Here is a 23,104-nt window from a genome sequence, read left to right as displayed (position 1 = left end):
AGATGTCAAGATTAAAGATAGACATTCTGGGCGTCAGTGAACTGAAATGGACTGGAATGGGCCACTTCACATCAAATGACCACCAGATCTACTACTGCGGACAAGAGGACCACAGAAGAAATGGAGTAGCCTTCATAATTAATAGTAAAGTGGCTAAAGCAGTGCTTGGATACAACCCAAAAAATGATAGAATGATCTCAATTCGAATTCAGGGCAAGCCATCTAACATCACAGTGATCCAAATATACGCCCCAACCACAAATGCTGAAGAAGCTGAAGTAGAGCAGTTCTATGAGGATCTGCAGCACCTACTGGACAACACGCCTAAAAGAGATGTTATTTTCATCACGGGAGACTGGAATGCTAAGGTGGGCAGTCAAATGACACCTCGAATTACAGGTAAGTATGGCCTAGGAGAACAAAACGAAGCAGGACACAGGCTGATAGAATTTTGCCAAGACAATTCACTCTGCATAACAAACACTCTCTTCCAACAACCTAAGAGACAGCTTTATACATGGACTTCACCAGATGGACAACACCGAAATCAGATTGATTACATCCTTTGCAGCCAAAGGTGGCGGACATCTGTACAGTCGGTAAAAACAAGGCCTGGAGCTGACTGTAGTTCAGATCACGAACTTCTTCTTGCACAATTTAGGATCAGACTAAAGAGATTAGGGAAGACCCACAGATCAGCTAGATATGAGCTCACTAATATTCCTAAGGAATATGCAGTGGAGGTGAAGAATAGATTTAAGGGACTGGACTTAGTAGATAGGGTCCCGGAAGAACTCTGGACAGAAGTTGGCAGCATTGTTCAGGAGGCGGCAACAAAATACATCCCAAAGAAAGAGAAAACCAAGAAGGCAAAATGGCTGTCTGCTGAGACACTAGAAGTAGCCCAAGAAAGAAGGAAAGCAAAAGGCAACAGTGATAGGGGGAGATATGCCCAATTAAATGCAAAATTCCAGAGGTTAGCCAGAAGAGATAAGGAATTATTTTTAAACAAGCAATGCGCGGAAGTGGAAGAAGACAATAGAATAGGAAGGACAAGAGACCTCTTCCAGAAAATTAGAAACATTGGAGGTAAATTCCAGGCAAAAATGGGTATGATCAAAAACAAAGATGGCAAGGACCTAACAGAAGAAGAAGAGATCAAGAAAAGGTGGCAAGAATATACAGAAAACCTGTATAGGAAGGATAACAATATCGGGGATAGCTTTGACAGTGTGGTCGGTGAGCTAGAGCCAGACATCCTGAAGAGTGAGGTTGAGTGGGCCTTAAGAAGCATTGCTAATAACAAGGCAACAGGAGACGACGGCATCCCAGCTGAACTGTTCAAAATCTTGCAAGATGATGCTGTCAAGGTAATGCATGCTATATGCCAGCAAATTTGGAAAACACAAGAATGGCCATCAGACTGGAAAAAATCAACTTATATCCCCATACCAAAAAAGGGAAACACTAAAGAATGTTCAAACTATCGAACAGTGGCACTCATTTCACATGCCAGTAAGGTAATGCTCAAGATCCTGCAAGGTAGACTTCAGCAGTTCATGGAGCGAGAATTGCCAGACGTACAAGCTGGGTTTAGAAAAGGCAGAGGAACTAGAGACCAAATTGCCAATATCCGCTGGATAATGGAAAAAGCCAGGGAGTTTCAGAAAAACATCTATTTCTGTTTTATGGACTATTCTAAAGCCTTTGACTGTGTGGACCATAACAAATTGTGGCAAGTTCTTAGTGGTATGGGGATACCAAGTCATCTTGTATGCCTCCTGAAGAATCTGTATAACGACCAAGTAGCAACAGTAAGAACAGACCACGGAACAACAGACTGGTTTAAGATTGGGAAAGGAGTACGGCAGGGCTGTATACTCTCACCCTACCTATTCAACTTGTATGCAGAACACATCATGCGACAAGCTGGCCTTGAGGAATCCAAGGCTGGAGTTAAAATCTCTGGAAGAAACATTAACAATCTCAGATATGCAGATGATACCACTTTGATGGCTGAAAGCAAAGAGGAACTGAGGAGCCTTATGATGAAGGTGAAAGAAGAAAGTGCAAAAGCTGGTTTGCAGCTAAACCTCAAAAAAACCAAGATTATGGCAACCAGCTTGATTGATAACTGGCAAATAGAGGGAGAAAATGTAGAAGCAGTGAAAGACTTTGTATTCCTAGGTGCAAAGATTACTGCAAATGCTGACTGCAGTCAGGAAATCAGAAGACGCTTAATCCTTGGAAGAAGAGCAATGACAAATCTCGATAAAATAGTTAAGAGCAGAGACATCACACTGACAACAAAGGCCCGCATAGTTAAAGCAATGGTGTTCCCTGTAGTAACATATGGCTGCGAGAGCTGGACCATAAGGAAGGCTGAGAGAAGGAAGATCGATGCTTTTGAACTGTGGTGTTGGAGGAAAATTCTGAGAGTGCCTTGGACTGCAAGAAGATCCAACCAGTCCATCCTCCAGGAAATAAAGCCAGACTGCTCACTTGAGGGAATGATATTAAAGGCAAAACTGAAATACTTTGGCCACATCATGAGAAGACAGGACACCCTGGAGAAGATGCTGATGCTAGGGAGAGTGGAGGGCAAAAGGAAGAGGGGCCGACCAAGGGCAAGATGGATGGATGATATTCTAGAGGTGACGGACTCGTCCCTGGGGGAGCTGGGGGTGTTGACGACCGACAGGAAGCTCTGGCGTGGGCTGGTCCATGAAGTCACGAAGAGTCGGAAGCGACTAAACGAATAAACAACAACAAGTGAAATAATAAGTAAATCACATCTGCGAAGGTGGGGGGAATGGACAGAGACGTTTTAGGACAGGCACTTGCTGGAGAAAGGCTGTGGGCACTCTAGTCTGTGGCAAGGAAAGAGTGTTTGCTGAAAGTAGCAAAACCGGTTGTATAAAAGAGTATGTTTCTGTTCACTTTGTTATATGGAGCAGCTCATTGCCGAAGCCACTCAAGCACATTATTAATGAGTTGCAGTCCATCTTGGACAATGACACTTCACTTTCTCAGGCATTGGGTAGCAGGCCCGTACTTGTACTTGTAAGTCACCAACCTGAAACAGGTTCTCACAAGCAGCAAGAAACAACAGGATAACATGGGAAGAGATCCTGCCCTGAACCCAGATGTCTACGTTGCCCCCACCTCTGCACCAACAGCACCATCACAGGCCCAACAACTAAAATGCACAAGGTTTGAGGTGCCTTCACATGCTCTTCCTCGACGGTGATATATGCCTTCATCTGCCAGCAATGCAGAAAGAAACTTTTAGGTTGTTGAACTCACATACATCAAAAGGTTTCAGGCCATCTTAAAGGCTCTCGACAAACAGAATGGGTTTTTAATACATTACAGTTATTAGAACAGAGCTATAATCTGTCTCACATATAACCTGTATCTGTATAACCAGCCAGTCTTCCTCTCCCTTCCTCCCGCTGCCCACCTCACCCCAATTTAAATTCTACATCAGTCAACCCACTCCATGCATCTGATAAAGTAAGCCTCAGCTCACAAAAGCTTATGCCTTTTAATACGTTTTTTTAGTTCTTAAAGAGGCTACCAGACTCCTCCTGATTTTGGGCTATCATAGACTAACATGTCTCTCCTCCTACATTAGATATGCCAGGAAAAAAAGAAAAGCAAATTTAAAGCTGTAAGAAAGGGCTCCTGAAGAATTATGTGGGGTCAAACAAGAAGATAGAGCAGTGTTTTCTCAACTGTGGCAGCTTGAAGATGTGTGGACTTCAACTCCCAGGATTCCTCAGCCAGCATATGCTGGCTGGGGGATTCTGGGAGTTGAAGTCCACACATCTTCAAGCTGCCAAGGTTGTAAAACAATGAGATAGAGGATCAAGAATGACTGATGGTTGAAGGAATGGGGACTGAGTACAAAATGAATGACCAGTCTGAAAGAGGTATGAAAAAGGGATTTAGAGAGAATGAAGGAGGACTGAATTACAAAACAAATTTATGAAGGAATGAGTTGGGAGGAAGAGGAACACCAAGAGAGTTCTGGTTGGATGCAGTTGATTAAATCCTTAATCAAGAGACCGGTGAGAACAGAAGGTGCTGAATGCACTGGTGTATGGACATGGCGAAGGAATGATGGTTTGCAAGGCTGGAAATATATAGACAGCAATAGCCTGATAATGTTGGCTATCATTCAGGGGTCAAAAAAGCAAGAAAAAAGTCAAAATGGCAGTTGTGGTACTTTGATTGCACACCTAAAAAGTGGTGGGGATTCAATCACATTGTGGTGACCACCAGTTTGACTTCTCCTGCAGATACTGCAACGTAGACTAGATTTAGTTCTTCCGTCTTCTTATCTCAGGCTTTAATTTCTTTAATTTCTTCCATTTCACAATTTCTTTTGCTTTTTCCGTCCTCTGCATAACTTGGCTTATCCTGAAAGGGTACAACACAATGGGTACATATGTATGTACCGTATGTCTCATATGGCAAGAAAAAATGATCCAGGGTACCTTACAAATTCTTCAGCAAATGATCGCTACCTTGTCATGGTGCTGGAGCTTGAGCACCTCAATGATGCCATGAGCTAAACCGTGAAGGGCCACCCAAGACGGGAAGGTCATGACAGAGAGGTCAGACTAAATGCGATCCCTGGGGAAGGTCATGGCAACCCACCCCAGTATTCTTGCCATGAAAACTAAATGGATCAGTACAACCAGAGATATGTCGGTATACCATCGGAAGATGAGACCCCCAGGTCAGAAGATGGTCAAAATGCTACTGGGGAGGAACAGAGGACGAGTTCAACTAGCCCCAGACGTGATGACGCAGCTAGCTCAAAGCCGAAAGGACAGCTAGCAGCCGACGGTGCTGGTGGTGAACGGTGAATCCGATGTTCTAAGGATCAACACACCACTGGAACCTGGAATGTAAGATCTATGAGCAGGGCAAATTGGATGTGGTTATTGGTGAGATGTCAAGATTAAAGATAGACATTTTGGGCGTCAGTGAACTGAAATGGACTGGAATGGGCCACTTCACATCAAATGACCACCAGATCTACTACTGTGGACAAGAGGACCGCAGAAGAAATGGAGTAGCCTTCATAATTAATAGTCAAGTGGCTAAAGCAGCGCTTGGATACAATCCAAAAAATGACAGAATGATCTCAATTCGAATTCAGGGCAAGCCATCTAACATCACAGTGATCCAAATATACGCCCCAACCACAGATGCTGAAGAAGCTGAAGTAGAGCAGTTCTATGAGGATCTGCAGCACCTACTGGACAACACGCCTAAAAGAGATGTTATTTTCATCACAGGAGACTGGAATGCTAAGGTGGGCAGTCAAATGACACCTGGAGTTACAGGTAAGTATGGCCTGGGAGAACAAAACGAAGCAGGACATAGGCTGATAGAATTTTGCCAAGACAATTCACTCTGCATAACAAACACTCTCTTCCAACAACCTAAGAGACGGCTTTATACATGGACTTCACCAGATGGACAACACCGAAATCAGATTGACTACATCCTTTGCAGCCAAAGGTGGGGGACATCTATACAGTCGGTAAAAACAAGACCCGGAGCTGACTGTAGTTCAGATCACGAACTTCTTCTTGCACTATTTAGGATCAGACTAAAGAGATTAGGGAAGACCCACAGATCAGCTAGATATGAGCTCACTAATATTCCTAAGGAATATGCAGTGGAGGTGAAGAACAGATTTAAGGGACTGGACTTAGTAGATAGGGTCCCGGAAGAACTATGGACAGAAGTTTGCAACATTGTTCAGGAGGTGGCAACAAAATACATCACAAAAAAAGAGAAAACCAAGAAGGCAAAATGGCTGTCTGCTGAGACACTAGAAGTAGCCCAAGAAAGAAGGAAAGCAAAAGGCAAGAGTGATAGGGGAAGGTATGCCCAATTAAATGCAAAATTCCAGAGGTTAGCCAGAAGAGATAAGGAATTATTTTTAAACAAGCAATGTGTGGAAGTGGAAGAAGACAATAGAATAGGAAGGACAAGAGACCTCTTCCAGAAAATTAGAAACATTGGAGGTAAATTCCAGGCCAAAATGGGTATGATCAAAAACAAAGATGGCAAGGACCTAACAGAAGAAGAAGAGATCAAGAAAAGGTGGCAAGAATATACGGAAGACCTGTATAGGAAGGATAACAATATCGGGGATAGCTTTGACGGTGTGGTCAATGAGCTAGAGCCAGACATCCTGAAGAGTGAGGTTGAATGGGCCTTAAGAAGCATTGCTAATAACAAGGCAGCAGGAGACGACGGCATCCCAGCTGAACTGTTCAAGATCTTGCGAGATGATGCTGTCAAGGTAATGCATGCTATATGCCAGCAAATTTGGAAAACACAAGAATGGCCATCAGACTGGAAAAAATCAACTTATATCCCCATACCGAAAAAGGGAAACACGAAAGAATGTTCAAACTATCGAACAGTGGCACTCATTTCACATGCCAGTAAGGTAATGCTCAAGATCCTGCAAGGTAGACTTCAGCAATTCATGGAGCGAGAATTGCCGGATGTACAAGCTGGGTTTAGAAAAGGCAGAGGAACTAGGGACCAAATTGCCAATATCTGCTGGATAATGGAAAAGGCCAGGGAGTTTCAGAAAAACATCTATTTCTGTTTTATTGACTATTCTAAAGCCTTTGACTGTGTGGACCATAACAAATTGTGGCAAGTTCTTAGTGGTATGGGGATACCAAGTCATCTTGTATGCCTCCTGAAGAATCTGTATAACGACCAAGTAGCAACGGTAAGAACAGACCACGGAACAACGGACCGGTTTAAGATTGGGAAAGGACTACGGCAGGGCTGTATACTCTCACCCTACCTATTCAACTTGTATGCAGAACACACCATGCGACAAGCTGGGCTTGAGGAATCCAAAGCTGGGGTTAAAATCTCTGGAAGAAACATTAACAATCTCAGATATGCAGATGATACCACTTTGATGGCTGAAAGCGAAGAGGAACTGAGGAGCCTTATGATGAAGGTGAAAGAAGAACGTGCAAAAGCTGGTTTGCAGCTAAACCTCAAAAAAAACCAAGATTATGGCAACCAGCTTGATTGATAACTGGCAAATAGAGGGAGAAAATGTAAAAGCAGTGAAAGACTTTGTATTTCTAGGTGCGAAGATTACTGCAGATGCTGACTGCAGTCAGGAAATCAGAAGGCGCTTAATCCTTGGGAGAAGAGCAATGACAAATCTCGATAAAATAGTTAAGAGCAGAGACATCACACTGACCACAAAGGCCCGCATAGTTAAAGCAATGGTGTTCCCCGTAGTAACATATGGCTGCGAGAGCTGGACCATAAGGAAGGCTGAGAGAAGGAAGATCGATGCTTTTGAACTGTGGTGTTGGAGGAAAATTCTGAGAGTGCCTTGGACTGCCAGAAGATCACACCAGTCCATCCTCCAGGAAATAAAGCCAGACTGTTCACTTGAGGGAACGATATTAAAGGCAAAACTGAAATACTTTGGCCACATAATGAGAAGACAGGACACTCTGGAGAAGATGCTGATGCTAGGGAGAGTGGAGGGCAAAAGGAAGAGGGGCCGACCAAGGGCAAGGTGGATGGATGATATTCTAGAGGTGACGGACTCGTCCCTGGGGGAGCTGGGGGTGTTGACGACCGACAGGAAGCTCTGGCGTGGGCTGGTCCATGAAGTCACGAAGAGTCGGAAGCGACTAAATGAATAAACAACAAAACCTTACAAATTTGTATGCCAGCTTTGAAAATAAATGAACAAAACCAGCAGCTAACAACTGACACCTGCAGTCAGTTAAAGGGTAATAAAATTGCAGGATTAAAATGTATTCAAAAACACAGCTGCAGAGTTCTTAAAATATTAGAAGGCCTAGGTGATTAAATAAGAATTGAATAATGAATGTCACACTTATGACCTGATTGGGTTGTTATCATTATATACCATTTCAAAAGACTGCAATCAAGAGACAGTGAATAGATCTTTTGAACTCCAGTTTATCTTTCCTTCTTACCTATTGATCTTTCAATTTTTCAGTTCTGTTACTGCTCCGGTTCTGCTTTTACACCCACAGACATACTGTCACCCAGCAAATATATTGCTTCATATTATCAAAGGAACAATAGGTCATGGCCTGATGAGGTTTCCCCAGAAAAGGAACTGAATTGCTCATTCCTGTCCGGAAGTTCCAGAAAAGTTTACTTTTTTTTTAGGTCAGAGGTGTTTTAACACCCCTGCCTCGGTCTCTAAACTACTGTATTTGCAGCATTCTCCCTTTCACCATGGAAGCATTAGGTTGCTGAAAAATAATGCCATTAATTAACGTTTGCAAGGTCACCGTTGCCGTATATTCTGCACAGACCCATTATAAAAGAAGTGTTGTGCAGATCCTGGAAATGCTTTTGTTCATCTTCAACGCCTTCCATTTGGGAGTGGCAGAAAATGGGTGAAGGTGAATGATTTGAAAGTTGGTGTTTTGAAATCTGCTCCCAAATTGCTGTTGGCATGTTGGTTTTGTTTAAAACTCCCCTGCCTTCCATTGGAGAAGCGGGCTTAGCAAAGAAAATTTGCATTAAGGAAAATGTTCCTGAGGTGGCCAAATTTAGCAACAGTTAATCCACTCTCTTGGTCATAACCCACCTAGACTATTATGAGCTGGTCTACATGGGGTGACGCTTAAAAATATGTAGAAAGTATACTTGGTGCAAAATGTGGCAGCTTTGGCTGCTGCCCAGCGCAAGGTTCAACGATCGTACGATGTTTGAATACCTGCTCTGAAAGCTTGCTGTTAGTTAGCTGCTTATTGGGCAGAAATGTAAAGTGTCAGTGTTAACTTTCAAAGTCCTAAATGGCTTAGAACCTGTACATCTGAAGGACCAAATCTCTCATTATGAACCTTTTCAGTAGATGAGGCTTTAAAATCTACAGGAGAAGCCATTCAGAAATCTCTTCTCCAGTCTCAGAGACTTATTAATCTGGCTGCCCAAAGGATTGAACATCTTTCAAATGGTGGAATACGTTTCCATGTTCTCTTTGTCTTTAAAAGAACAGTCAAGGTGCATCTATTTAGATGGGCCTTGAAAAAAGGCAGTGCTTGTATTTATCTTTTAATTTACCCATTATTGCACTGTTGTTAGCTTTGTGCCTTTGGATCAATTTTTCTGGGCAACATTTTTCAGAAGTGGTTGGCCATTGACATCTTCCTACAGCTGAGAGAGAGTGATTAGCCCAAAGTCACCTGGCTGATTTCATGCCTAACGCTGGACTAGAACTCACAGTCTTCTGGTTTCTAGCCCAGTGTCTTTAACCACTACCCCAAGCTGGCTTTTTTTAAAAATTAAAGTAAAGGTAAGGGTTTCCCTTGACATTAAGTCCAGTCGTGTCTGACTCTAGGGGGCGGTGCTCATCTCCTTTTCAAAGCCGAAGAGCCGGCGTTTGTCCGTCGACACTTCCTCCGTGGTCACGTGGCTGGCATGACTACACGGAACGCCGTTACCTGCCTGCCGGAGCAGTACCTATTAATCTACTCACATTTGCATGTTTTTGAACTGCTAGGTTGGCAGGAGCTGGGACTAGCAACGGGAGCTCACCCCGTCACGCGGATTCAAACCACCGACCTTCCGATCGGCAAGCTCAGCAGCTCAGCGGTTTAACCCACAGTGCCACCGCGTCCTTTTTTTTTTTATTACTCTGTATTTAATTTTTATTTTTAATTCACTAAATTAGTGGCTCCCATCACCACATGTTACAGCAGTGAATTCCACCATCTGTATGTTGCATGAAGAAGTTCTTCCAGTTGTTGAACTTGAATTTGACTTCATTTCATCGTCAACTCTAATATTCCTTTCTGCACAATTCTAAGCAGGTTAGAGACTCTGGCAGATTTCCACAGCCTGCCTGGAACTGGTTGCAGAAAAAAATACATCCAATGCAGAACAGATAGGTCAACGTAGAACAAATTATTTTAACTGTGCGAGGTAATTTGGATTGGCCAAACTGGATGTTTTACAGAGATGGTTATTGAATCTAGGAATTCTGTCCTGGGAAATTCCAAGCTAGGACTCAGTGGGAAAAGATGAGTGCTTTCCAATCTCAACACAACTTGTGGTGGAGAGAGAAACAGGGCTCTATGGAACGGAATTTGAGGTGGTGGCAGTATCCTTCCTATTGTTGCTACCAGTACGGTTGGCAGGATCCCATTTCTTTTCTGCCCATCACCTCACAAAGGTTGCTAGGCACAAAACACAAGAGTGCCCTGGAGACTGCGCCCATCTCAGCCCAACACCTGGCTGTTCCCATCTATTCAGACATAGCCAACCAACCCAATGCCCCTTTCCTGGTTGTCTGCCCTTTGAAGGCAAATTCTGATGCCAACCTCCACTCAGGTCCTGTTCCCCCAGCGACTATGACAAACATGACAAAGATCTGAATTGTAACCCGGAGTATGGTAGCCGTGTGAGCTAGCTGACAGTTACTGAGCAAGCAGGAAAGGTTGTTCAGGGTTTATCCCAGGTCTGAGCAAAAACCCTTCGTGCTCCCTTGCTGCCCTCTTGGAAAAAGAGACTTGAATTTCCTCTGATCTCCAGCCCTTGTAGTGTCTGTTGATGATGGCTGCTTGTTTACATTCTCTGCATTCCCGTTCTTCTGTCCTGGTAAGTCCATAAAGTGAGGCTGGAACTGTCCAGCTACCAAGGGAGGAATGGCACCTTCTCTGCCCTATAGACTGAGGGGGAGATAACCAAGTGGTGGGGAGGACAGCACGACAGAGGTAGATCCAGGAGTTAGCCAAGGGAAAAGCCCAGATCTATGGCACTGCTGAGGGGAAAGGATTGGTCACAACCACAGCCAAAAGCCATTATAACCAGAACCACTAGCGCTCAGCCAGAACTATCTTTCCCCGTTGGCTTCCCCATCAGAGCCATTTCGTCTTGTCCAGGTGCCACTGCCTGTTTGTTCTGGAGCAGAAATAGGATCTTAAATGCAGCAAGAATGAAGTCCAGAACAAGGCATCTGGGCCAGATCATAAAAGACGCAATGTTTGACTGTGATGATACCTTCTACCAGGTGATCTTGGAAAATATGCCTCACGGGAGCCCCATCCCGTTTTTCCCCTCAGTATGACTTTCTTCAAAATACCTCGTTTCTTCCCCACTCATTAGCGTTGCTTTGCAAAGCTTCCCTCCTGCTTGCAATTTGGCTGCAATCGAGCAGACCCAATTCCTCCCTCCGGAGAAGATCTGTCCTAGAAATCATGTCTTTTTCCTCTGCAACTTGGCTACAGTTCAGTAACAGGCACGATTCAGCCTGCACATCAGAGGAAGCTGCAAGTCACAAAAGCTTATGCCTTTTAGGAAAATGCCAATTTTCCTAAATTGGTATTTACCCCTTTTATCCCTTTCCTAGACTAACCAGAGACCTCCTGATTTTCAGCGTGAAGTAACTGAGAAATACACTCACACGTCTTGCACCAAAGTTGACTGCTTTTTATCAATAGCTGTCATGTAGCAAAACTGTACATTTTTTAATATTGTGAAGCTGGTCTAAATTTATTCCACACTGAGAACAGGTCCTTGTCATATAATTGTCCTGATTTAGGATATTTTTTACCCTGTAGCCTTGTTAGTTATGTGGCTGGCAGGTTGCATAAAATTAAAATTGAACTTAAGAGGCTGGTCCAGATTTTCCATTAACACATGGTTCTTAAGCTAAACCAATAGCTCTTAGGTGATTTGAACCTCATTTACATGTGAAAAAAACCTTAAAATAAAATTTTAAAATGCCCAATATAAGGAAATAGGTTATTCCAGGATTTGAAGTTTATTATTTCTAACTACTAGTAATTATTTCTAATTACTAACTGCCCAGAATCCCCTGTAGGAGGGAGTGATAAGGTAAAGGTAAAGGTTTCCCTTGACGTAAAGTCCAGTCGTGTCCGACTCCAGGGGGCGGTGCTCATCTCCGTTTCTAAGCCTTAGAGCCGGCGTTGTCCGTAGACACTTCCGGGTCATGTGGCCAGCATGACGACACGGAACGCCGTTACCTTCCCACCGAAGCGGTACCTATTGATCTACTCACATTTGCATGTTTTCGAACTGCTAGGTGAGCAGGAGCTGGGACTAGCAACGGGAGCTCACCCCGCCGCGTGGTTTCGAACCGCCGACCTTCCGATCGACAGCTCAGCGGTTTAACCCGCAGCGCCACCGCATCCCTAGAGGCAGTGATAAAAATATGATAAATAGATAGATAGATAAATAAATAAATATTATTTACTATTAATTGCTCAAAATGGTGTCTGTCTGTCTGTCTGTCTGTCTGTCTGTCTGTCTGTCTGTCTATCTATCTATCTATCTATCTATCTATCTAATCAAATAATGAATGAATGACCTTTATTACAGTCTTTGACCAGAAAATAGTTTAATCCAACAATTCATTGTCAGGAAAAAGGAAAACAATAAAACAATATATCTAATTAAAAGTGTTGCTTAATTATATACCTTTCAAATAATGTATTTGTTTTTAAATAATGAAAACTAGAAAGCAAATAAACATTAGATTTGTCAGAAATCAGAAGTACCTGAAAACCACTGATATCACAAAGACGGTACCTGTGTTTTTCACTGAGCTGTCAATTAAATCCCTTTTAAAGAGAAAAAGCAATCAAAAAGAAATATGCTCAGAGACTACAGTGACCATATGTCCTTTATTATAAAGGACAGTCAGAAAGCCAGCCTTTAGACTGATCTATTTTTCAAAAACTCACTTTTGTCCTTTATTTTGGTCTTTTAATTTTTACTGTACAAATGGTACCACATATTGCATAGATTTTCACATTCATGGGAAAAATATGGGAATCAAATTGTCTGTTTAAAATAAATTTACCTATACGGTTTGATTTTAGATACTTTTATTAGAATATGCGTTTTTGTAAAGTTTTTCCTGGTTTTGCTCTTGAATTTTCCTTTGCAAAGTTATAAACATAAACAATTTTTTTTAAAAAATCCTTATGAACCTCTTGCAGATTTGCCCCATTTTTAGGTTGGTCCTTTATTTTTTCCAAGAAAATAGGGTCACCGTATCATAGACATGCAAAAGCCAGGCTTCTTATCAACAGCCCAGCAGGAGAGAGTATTGATGGTGCCTAACACCAAGAATTACAGAATTCTGTCCATCATGGGGGGGAAAGATTGAGAGCCAGTTTGACCTAGTGGTTAAGGCTCCAGGCTAGAAACCAGGAGGTGGTGAATTCTAGTCCCACCTTAGGCATGAAAGCCAGCTGGGTGACTTTGGGCCAGCCATTCTCTCTCAGCCCAACTCACCTCACAGGGTTGTTGTTGTGGGGAAAATAGGAGGAGGAAGGAGAATTAGGTATGTTTGTTTATTTATTTATTTGATTTCTATAGTTGCCCATCTCAGCGAGTGACTCTGGGTGGCTTACAACAATAAAACTACAAAACCATTAAAACAATTACAATTACAACAGTTAAAATATAAAATAAATACAAAATAAATATACATGGCTGCCAAGTGAGCAATGCATGGATGTATGTTCCTCACCTTCAGTTATTTATAAAAATCATAAAGGTGGGATAAAAGGCAGGATAAAAAAGTCTTTTAAAAAAAAGTCATTTTCACGGAGTACAGATAGCAATTTGGAGGCCTGGCTTCAGCTCCCCTGCCTTGGCCTTACTGTATCCCTTTAGGGCTTGCAAACAAACAAATCTTTATTAGGGTTGAAGTCCAGCATGAGGAGGATGGGGTATACTCAGTTAAAAGCACAGAAAATATGTTAAAATCTAATATAAACAAACAAACAACCCTTACGGCTTGAGAAACAGATGGAACCTGCACTGGGGGGTGGGGTAGAGAGGAACAAAGCCTGTTTGCGCACATTGCTCAAGCCGTGTCCCTATTTCTGACCTTGGCGTGTTGCCTAGTACAACATACAGCCCAGCTCACACAAACATGCATGGACAGGGGGACACGGGCATGCAGGCCTCTTAGCTGTGCAAACAGGCAGCAAGCCAAAGCAATAACCGCTGGGGGTAGAGAGGAGTGTGTGTGTGTGTGTGTGTGTCCTTGTGTTTGCAGGCAGCAGTGTATAAAAGGCTAGCAAAGGACAGCGCAGGAGAGGTGGACAGCTGCCTGTCCTCTCTGACCCACCAGCTGTGACTCCTCCACCAGCTGTCCTCGCCGCACAATGGGGAACAACCGGATACTTGCAGGACCCCACATTCTCCTGGGGCTCTTCCTCCTCCTCGGGGAGGCCTTAACATCGACCACAGAACCGTAAGCAGCTTCCCCGTCTCTTCCTCATTTCCCCCCGAATATTGATTCTGGCTTCCCAGGAGGGAAAATGGGCTTGTCCATTACTTCCTTATTTTTTCTTAGATCGCTACCCCGGCTTTCCTGCTGAAGTTCCAGGCAGCGTGCATAGCCCTTCTTCCTATTTTGGCCTCACAACAACCCTGGGAGGGAGGCCAGGCTAAGGGATAGCGACTGGCTGCCTGGCGTCCTTTGGTGGCCAAGGGGGGTTTTGAACCCGGGCCTCCTTGCTCTTGACACCAATGCTTTCATTGCTACCCTGTCCTGACTTTTTGCAAAACTGACGAAGATGGAATAAATGCATTAGCCAGGGTGGGGTAGGGGTTAAAGGCACCAGGCTGGAAACCAGGAGTCTGTGAGAGCTGGTCAAGAAGAACAGGCTTCATTCAGTGGCTGTCAACTCATTTATTTGATGGATTTCTTTTTCCTCTTTTTCTCCAGGGGCTCAAGAAGGTATATTTACCAATTGCTAAATTGCCTTCCCCCTGTCCACCCCCCCAAGAACAACTCTGTGAGGTAGATTAGACCGTGACGCTGTGGCTACATTTGCATGACCTGCTTAACTAAACTGGGCATGTGCATACCATGCTAGCCTTTATTAGAGTTAATGTTGCTTCATCTTTTTTTTTAATTAGTCAATGCATTGTCCCAGACCTTTGGATTAGCTTATGCTGCTACTCCAGCAAACGGCTTAACTAAGTACAGGTAGTCCTCGTTTAGCCACTGCCTCGTACAGCAACCATTCACAGTCATGACGGCTGTAAAAAAGTAACTTTGTGACCAGGCCTTGCATTTATGACCTTCATAGGTCTTTAAAGCCAAGGAAGGCTGAAGCTGGATCATAAAATTGTGATGTTTCACTTAGCGACCGCTTTGCTTAACAACCAAGTTGCCAGTGCCAATTGTGGTCACTAAACAAGGACTACCTGTAGCTGAATTCCATGTATCGGGTAAGCTCAGCCACTGGCTGTTACACAGTCACCCAGGAGCTGACCTAAACCTGGGATCTGTGATGGTGGCAGGCGTAGAGGAGACTGCACCCTATAGCTAGGATAGGTACTCACTGCCAATGTCCTACTTCTGGGCTTCCTCCCCCCAAAATTTGGTCAGCTATTGTTGAATGCTGTTTAGACAGATCTGTGGTTCAGCACTGTGGAGCTGTTCTGAGGTGTTTCTGTAGCTGGGGATGGTCCCCAAAATCAGTGATGGGTCAGGCCAGTAATCCTGGCTTGGAAGGGAATCTGCAGGCCTGGTGGGGAGGCTAAGCTAAGCTTTTAACTCCTTCATCAAAGGAAATTAGCTGCTTCCCATCTATTCCTTTAGGTCGGTGTTTCTCAATCTCAGCAACATTAAGATGGGTTGGACTTCAACTCCCAGAATTCCCCAGCCAGCAAGCTGGCTGGGGAATTCTGGGAGTTGAAGTCCACACATCTTAAAGTTCCCAAGGTTGAGAAACATTGCTTTAGCTCTTTGATTTTGTTTTCAGTACAAAAACTAATCTTGTCCTGCCCCCTCCCCAAGAATAACTGATTCGGGATCACAGAAGCTTTTAGGAATCATAGTCCACTGATGTTGACTGCATGGAACATAAACCATGAGAAAGGAATATTGGGTGTGCTACATTCTTGTGCTGAGTATCTAGTTTACACACGTAGTGTGCTAGGAAAACTCTCTTGTTTAATCCAGGGGAAAGGGTGAGAAATCTCCAGATTAATTTTAGTTCAACTCTTTCATAAAGAAATCAGGATTTGTAATTCCTGCACATCTTGAGGTCAGCAGCAGAAGGTCCTGCAGAGCTGAAATGTCCCCCCAACTGGTTTTGCGAGTTTCAATTGCTGTTTCCTGTGGGGGCTGGAAAAGAAATTTGTGAGGAAAGATAGAAGGTAGAACCATGAAGAGATGATACGTCAAGTGTTTTCAGACATTTGAAGGGCTGTTACTTGGAGAATGATGCAAATTAACCTTCTCGGCACTAACAGCTAGGACTGACGCAAGTTCAAATGATAGGAAGGGGGATTTTGACTGAGCGCTGAAAATGACTTCACAACCATAAGTCTCGTTGAACACTGCTGGGTACACTAAAGTGTTCCTAGCAGAGCTGTATCACCACTGATCTTAGATTATTTTAGTAAGTTTCCTGCACCAACAGGGTGACGGGTTATGTTCGCTTTTAAACGTTGGCCAATACAATTTGATGAAAAGTGAGATGGGTAGCCATATGCTGAACAAAGTCTCTTCTTTTAATCTGGATAACTTCTTCAGGGGCAAATACATGATTATCTGCCAATTATTTCCCTTCAGCCACTGAAAACTTCCCTCCCTCCTTCCTTCCTTCCTTCCCTCCTTCCCTCCTTCCTTCCCTCCCTTCCCTCCCTCCCTCCTTCCTTCCTTCCTTCCCTCCTTCCCTCCTTCCTTCCTTCCTTCCCTCCTTCCCTCCTTCCCTCCTTCCTTCCTTCCTTCCTTCCTTCCTCTGGAATAACTACCACCCTAATAGAGGATATTAGTCCTTGTTTAGCAACCACAACTGAGACCGGTAACTCGACCAGTAAGTAAAGCAGTCACTGACTGAAACTGCAGCTGTGCTCACAATCTGACTTCAGTTTTCCTTGGCTTTACAGGCCTGTGAAAGTTGTAAATGTGAGGATTGGTGGCAAGGTTACGTTTCTACCACCGTCATAACTGCGAACAGTCGCTAAACAATGCCTACTGACTACCTGGACCTTTTGAAAGCCCTTTTTCAGGAAAAAAAAATAGTGTACCTTATTGTTGCAAAATATAGAACCTTCCCCTAAAAATATTGCACACTGTAGGAAATATAATAACAAATAAAATACAACAAATCTGGGGAAATTACCTTTGATAGTAAACTCTGGGAGTTGCTACTCATGCGGTGGGGGGGGGGGATGCCTGTCTTTATTCTCTGGTCCTCTGACTGGTGCTGTTTTTCCCTTTCCAGGCAATACCTGGTCCTGGTGCCTGTTGTTGTCCCCACGGAAACCTCCCAGAAGATCTGTGTCCAGATGAGTCACCTGACTGAGCCAGTAACGCTGAGCATTACCATGGAATATGGCTTGCAGAACAGGACCCTCCTAAGGGAAGAGGTCTCCAAGAAAGACCTCTTCCAGTGCACCCCATTTCAGGTGACAGCATTTGGGGAGCTCTTGTGTTTCTAACTCTAAGCAAAGGGAGTGGTGGTTTTGTCAGGATCTCCAGGTACAATACAGCAGTTAAATAACAGCCCAATAAAAATTTGCTTGGACGTAATTTTTGGAACAGGAGAAGATGAATGTTTTTCCATTATTGCTGTATGATATTACTATGACTGCATGTTCTGCCAAGTGTCCCAGGTGCTCAGACAACTGGTTCTTTTTGATCCAGAGACAATAAACATGCCAGTGAATAAAGAGATTTTAAGCTTTATTATAAACTGGCCCTAAAACCTCATCACCCTGTTCCTGTGGTGCAGAGGCTGCAGGATCCGACCTTGACTGGAGAGTTCCCAGAGTCTGGAGCACCTGTTCAATCCAGGAGCCTGGGAAGCTATACAGATTAGCTGATGCTTAACAAAATCAATCTTGGGGTTTTCTCTTCTCCCACACCCCCTGCTATTTCAAACAGATATAAAAACCAAGCCAGCTAAACATTAGTATAACTCAAAATAAACTGTAAGCTTCTTCGTGTGAAGGAGAAAAATCAAAGCATGTCACTTAAACTCCTCAAAATAATAGTGGTCTTCTGCATTGCCACTACACTGTTTGTTGTTGTTTATTCGTTTAGTCGCTTCCGACTCTTCGTGACTTCATGGACCAGCCCACGCCAGAGCTTCCTGTCAGTCGTCAACACCCCCAGCTCCCCCAGGGACGAGTCCGTCACCTCTAGAATATCATCCATCCATCTTGCCCTTGGTCGGCCCCTCTTCCTTTTGCCTTCCACTCTCCCTAGCATCAGCATCTTCTCCAGGGTGTCCTGTCTTCTCATTATGTGGCCAAAGTATTTCAGTTTTGCCTTTAATATCATTCCCTCAAGTGAGCAGTCTGGCTTTATTTCCTGGAGGATGGACTGGTTGGATCTTCTTGCAGTCCAAGAAGAAGCCACTACACTGTATTAATAGCAATATCAACAATACTTGGAGCAATCAAACCAACAATAATAGTTTTAATATTCATTTGGAACTTTGGCAGCTGTATTCACTGAGACACACAACTGACAGTCAATAGACAGTCTTCCCGTCCCGTCCCGTCCCGTCCCGTCCCTTCCCTTCCCTTCCCTTCCCTTCCCTTCCCTTCCCTTCCCTTCCCTTCCCTTCCCTTCCCTTCCCCTCCCTTCTCTCTGGGAGGAAAATGCTAGGAAATGTTAGTTGTCCCCTCTCTAGGCACAAGGCCATCCCTGTTGGCCTTCTGGAAGGCTTTTAAAACTGGGCTGTTCCCCCAGGATGTTAGGTGAGCCTGGTTGATATAACTGGCATGTCTTTGGAGGAGGGAGATTGACACACACCTCAGTGTCAGTACTGTACTGATTATTATCATTATTTTACTTATCTTTGCTATTGTTGATATGTTAAATTGCTGTCAGCTGCCCAGAGTCACATGACCTTCCCAGGCTTTGAATCTTTGGCAGGGCCAGTCAGCAGCCACGATGCTCAACTCTAGAAAATCTAAGGTTCCTCTCTTTCTCCCCTCTCCAGCTCCCCAAATGGGAAAGGTCCTTTGGCTCCCACATAGTGCTTGTCACAGTGGAGATAACAGGGTCAACCCTGAAGTACCTGAATCGGAAAAGACTGTATGTCAAAAATCAGGAGAGCCTTGTCTTTGTTCAGACTGACAAACCCATCTACAAACCACAACAGGAAGGTAAGTACATGGCTCTGGAAAGGGAATAATTCTCCATGAAGTCCTTGGTGCCCTCTGAGCTTGGTTGTTCGTTGCAGATGTTTCATTACCCAAGTAGGTAGCATCATCCATGCAGGTATAACCACCATCATCATCTCACACTGATGATGCTACCTAGTTGGGTAATGAAACGTCTGCAAGCCAACAACCAAGCTCAGAGGGCACCAAGGACTCCACAGTTAAGATGTGTGGACTTCAACTCCCAGAATTCCCCAGCCAGCCTTGCCAAGTTGAGAAACACCGATCTGTGGAGTCCTTGGTGCTCTCTGAGCTTGGCTGTTTGCCTGCAGACCTTTCATCACCCAACTCGATCGCATCATCAGTGCGAGGGACTGGGGGGTTTCCTGCCTACTTACATACAGTAGCTTGCCCTGCCAGTGCTGATGGGGGCGTGCCTTGATGGTATTAGCTACTTGGGTAATGAAACGTCTCCAAGGAAACAGCCAAGCTCAGAGAGCACCAAGAACTCCACAGTCCAGCTCTGAGCTAGAGATACTCCCTTCTATTGGAATAATTCTCTGCCAATTGTATATGATCTCAGTTCAACCTTTTGTGCTTTTGTGGTATCTAACAAACGGCCTTGCTTTTAGCTGGGGTCGGGGGTGGGCAAACGCATAAGTCCCCTGGTCCCATTTTCCTGGCCTTGGCGTCTCTTTTGTAGTGCAAATTGTGGCCAGATTTCAGTGTAATGAGCCAAAATGTTCATTTATATATTAAATGAATTAGCCTGTTACAACTGGGTCACAGCTGAAACAGCCTATAAACCTGAGTAAGTAAGTAAATGGATAAATAAATAAGTGTATTTATTAAACTCAACTCTAAAGGGGTTGGGGGGAATTAAAATGTTTTGGGAAGTGACTTTTTTCTTACCGGATCTTATCTTAGTAAGAAAAAAGATGCAAAATTAGCCCTTGGCAGTTCAAAGGTGATCCACATCTTTGCTCTCTTGCATTCCACAAGACCGAAAACCTGTTTGTTTGTTATTTATTGACCCCTTAGATCAATGTTTCTCAACCTTGACAGCTTTCAGATGTGTGGACTCCCAGAATTCCCCAGCTAGCATGCTGGCTGGGGAATTCTGGGAATTTTAGTCCACACATCTGAAAGCTGCCAGAGTTGAGAAATGCTGCCTTACATCAATAGTTGATTTTTTTATTGTGGACCTTTATCAGTAAAATAATTTTGAGTAGGGCCTTCCCATATATATTTTGTTTTTACATTTGCTAGGGACTGATCCTGGCATCTTAGCTGTGCTCTGTTGAGTCATAACATATATGCATGTTACATGGCTGTAGACTTTTTTTTTTTTGGATGGATGGATGGATGGATGGTTAAAACAGCAGTAAATGTGGCAGTGGTGTTTCAGGCCCCCTTTTTCTGGTTATTTTCCCCCTGAGTCTGGAAATAATAATAACAACAACAACAACAATAATTTATTAAACTTGTATTCTGCCTGATGCTCAACGACTCTGGGCAGCTCACAACAATCAAACAAAGAAATTATAATAAAATCAATAGAGCGTAAAATGTAGAACATAAAGATAAAAGATGGCATATGGTGGATTTGGATTTTCTTTATGATACATTTATTTTAGGGTTTTCAAAACAGCTTTGGGGGTCTTCCATCTCAGAATAGGAAGTAATTGTGCCATTGATTTGGAACAATTGTGGTTGGTGGGGTGCAAAAAAGGGGATTTGGGAAGACATCTGTTCTTGTGGAGGAAGAGTGGCATAACAATATAACATGATTCAATGTAATAATCTTTTATCCATATGAAAATGCTTTTCCTCTTGCTTCCGCAGTTCTAATTCGTATTGTCTCTCTGGATAAAGATTTCCTTCCTGTGAATGAGAAGGTATGTTCCATTATGCAGCGACCTTTTTAAGGTAGTTGTTCAGCTAATGCCAATATCTGGGGATTGATACTTCCCTTGAAAGCTTGTTAAATCTCTTTGTTAAAGTTCTGTTTACCCGGATGGAGCCTTGGGAGCAGAGTCCTTCTGAAGTAGTGCTCCTACCATGGATGGTCCTGGTGGAGCAAGTGTAGATGATAATTGGTATTTCTTCAGGTGTGTCCAAATGTGTAGGTGATGAGAATGTGTCACTGCATGAACCCAGTTGGGCTGGGGAGAGAAAGGACCCACAAGTGTCCATTATGGGCCTTGGATCTCTGTCCCCACATCCTGCTTTGGTAGTCCCACTGCACCCATGAACACGTTCTCCTTGGTGGCGTGGGACCGTGTCACACAAAAGCGAGGGAGGGGGTCAACATTTGGCTTCAAGTAAGCTCTAATGCAGCGTTTCCATACCTGGGCAACTTTGAGATGTGTGGATTTCAATTCCCAGAATGCTTAGCAATGGCCATGCTGGCTGGGGAATTTAGGGAGTTGACGTCCACCCATCTTGAAGTTGGCCAGGTTGAGAAATTCTGCTCCAATTCATTCCTGTTTCTGATTTTGTTTTAAATTTGTTTCCTTCCACAGTTTCCTTTGGTCTACCTCGAGGTAAGTCACTAAGTCCCCTTCCCATAGTAATTGTTAACTGATTAACCAATAACAGGATCCTCCAACCGGGGCATTTTTCTGATGACCTGAACTTTGACTCCCTTATCATTCCATCAGGGTCATCTGCAGGAGTGGGCCATAAAGGTCAAGATGACACCCATGCCTGCCTTTGCAACTGAAGCCCCGCCCCCTCTTTCTGTTCTTTATTTGCGTTAAATCAATAAATCTATCTTACTGGGTTGTTATAGGGAAAATAAAATTAAGGTAGTTCTCTCTGGACACTACCATAAAGCTCTAGTAGCATATATGAGCAGCAATTACATTCTGGTCACCAACAAGCAATTACATTCTTGTCTGATTCCTTTGCACCCCAATAAAAATCAAGGCAATTAACTTTTGCAAGTATGCAAAGTTTGCTTGGCTAAATTACTTGGGAAATTCTCCTGTATGAATCCCACCAGGTTGCCCTGTTAATACTAACTGGTGGGAAAGGAGTCTTGTTCACACGTTCCATCTCCAATTGCGTTGAGAGAGAAACGCCTTTGACGGATGCAGATGGATTCTATAGAATTTCTACAGAAAATCAAGGGAGCATTAGTGGCCAAGTCCATTGAAAACCCACCGGTTCTATCAGCTGCTGTTAGGAGACTTTTCATTTTTGAAAGAGATTTCACTTATTCACTTGGGGGAAATTGTGTTCAAAGATCATCTTTGTTTTATTGCAATCTTCAAACCACCAAGGCCTTGAACCACTTGCAACAGACTTCCCAAATTGGATATTGTCCACATGTACTACATTTCAATTTGCATCGACTCTAATCTGCTCAGTATGGATTGTTTGAAGGGTGAAGGAAATTGGAGAAGATTTGCTTCTTTATTTTTTTTTTATCCCAAACATATTGGGTATGTTCGCCACCTTGAGTTATTTATCAAGGCCGCTCAAGGTGGCAAACATGCCCAGTACTCCTTCCTCCTCCTATTTTCCCCACAACAACAACCCTGTATTCTGATGGACCCAAAGTCTAGTGGCTATAGGATTCTATAGGATATGGTGTAGGCATCTATAATTACATGCAAAACTGTCTACACACATAGAAGACAGTAGAAGGGATTGTTCGCTTGATACTTTAATGCCAGTATACCTGATTTGCAGTAATGTGCAGACTGAATTAGTCCTGTACATTGCAATGAAATTACTGTAAGTCAATGTTCACACTTTATTTTGCAGAGTAGTCACAGACAAATCAAACTACTTTATATAGAAGGGCATATCAGAAGAAAATGCATATCCCAAATGCATGCATTAATAAAAATAATGGAGGGAAATAGGTTTGTCAGAGATTGTCTACCAGAAAAGTACATACAGATATATAAAAAAA

At 43.4% G+C, this 23,104-nt stretch overlaps 1 protein-coding gene across 1 annotated transcript in view; it reads left to right on the top strand.

Moving 5' to 3' along the window:
- Positions 1-14,122: 14,122 nt before the first annotated feature.
- LOC134492053 (pregnancy zone protein-like) overlaps positions 14,123-23,104 on the top strand; it is a 61,672-nt gene continuing 52,690 nt past the window's right edge. Inside the window, exons 1-5 of the mRNA XM_063296170.1 lie at positions 14,123-14,296; positions 17,289-17,472; positions 19,017-19,182; positions 21,025-21,077; positions 21,705-21,725. Coding sequence (XP_063152240.1) covers positions 14,208-14,296; positions 17,289-17,472; positions 19,017-19,182; positions 21,025-21,077; positions 21,705-21,725 — 513 coding nt within the window. The 5' untranslated portion in view covers positions 14,123-14,207. The remainder of the gene's footprint in view (positions 14,297-17,288; positions 17,473-19,016; positions 19,183-21,024; positions 21,078-21,704; positions 21,726-23,104) is intronic.

This window comes from Candoia aspera, chromosome 2 (genome assembly GCF_035149785.1).
Source record: "Candoia aspera isolate rCanAsp1 chromosome 2, rCanAsp1.hap2, whole genome shotgun sequence".
Classification (NCBI taxonomy): Eukaryota; Metazoa; Chordata; class Lepidosauria; order Squamata; family Boidae; genus Candoia; species Candoia aspera.
Note: the sequence above shows the minus strand (reverse complement) of the source record. Positions and strands in the feature narration are given on the sequence as shown.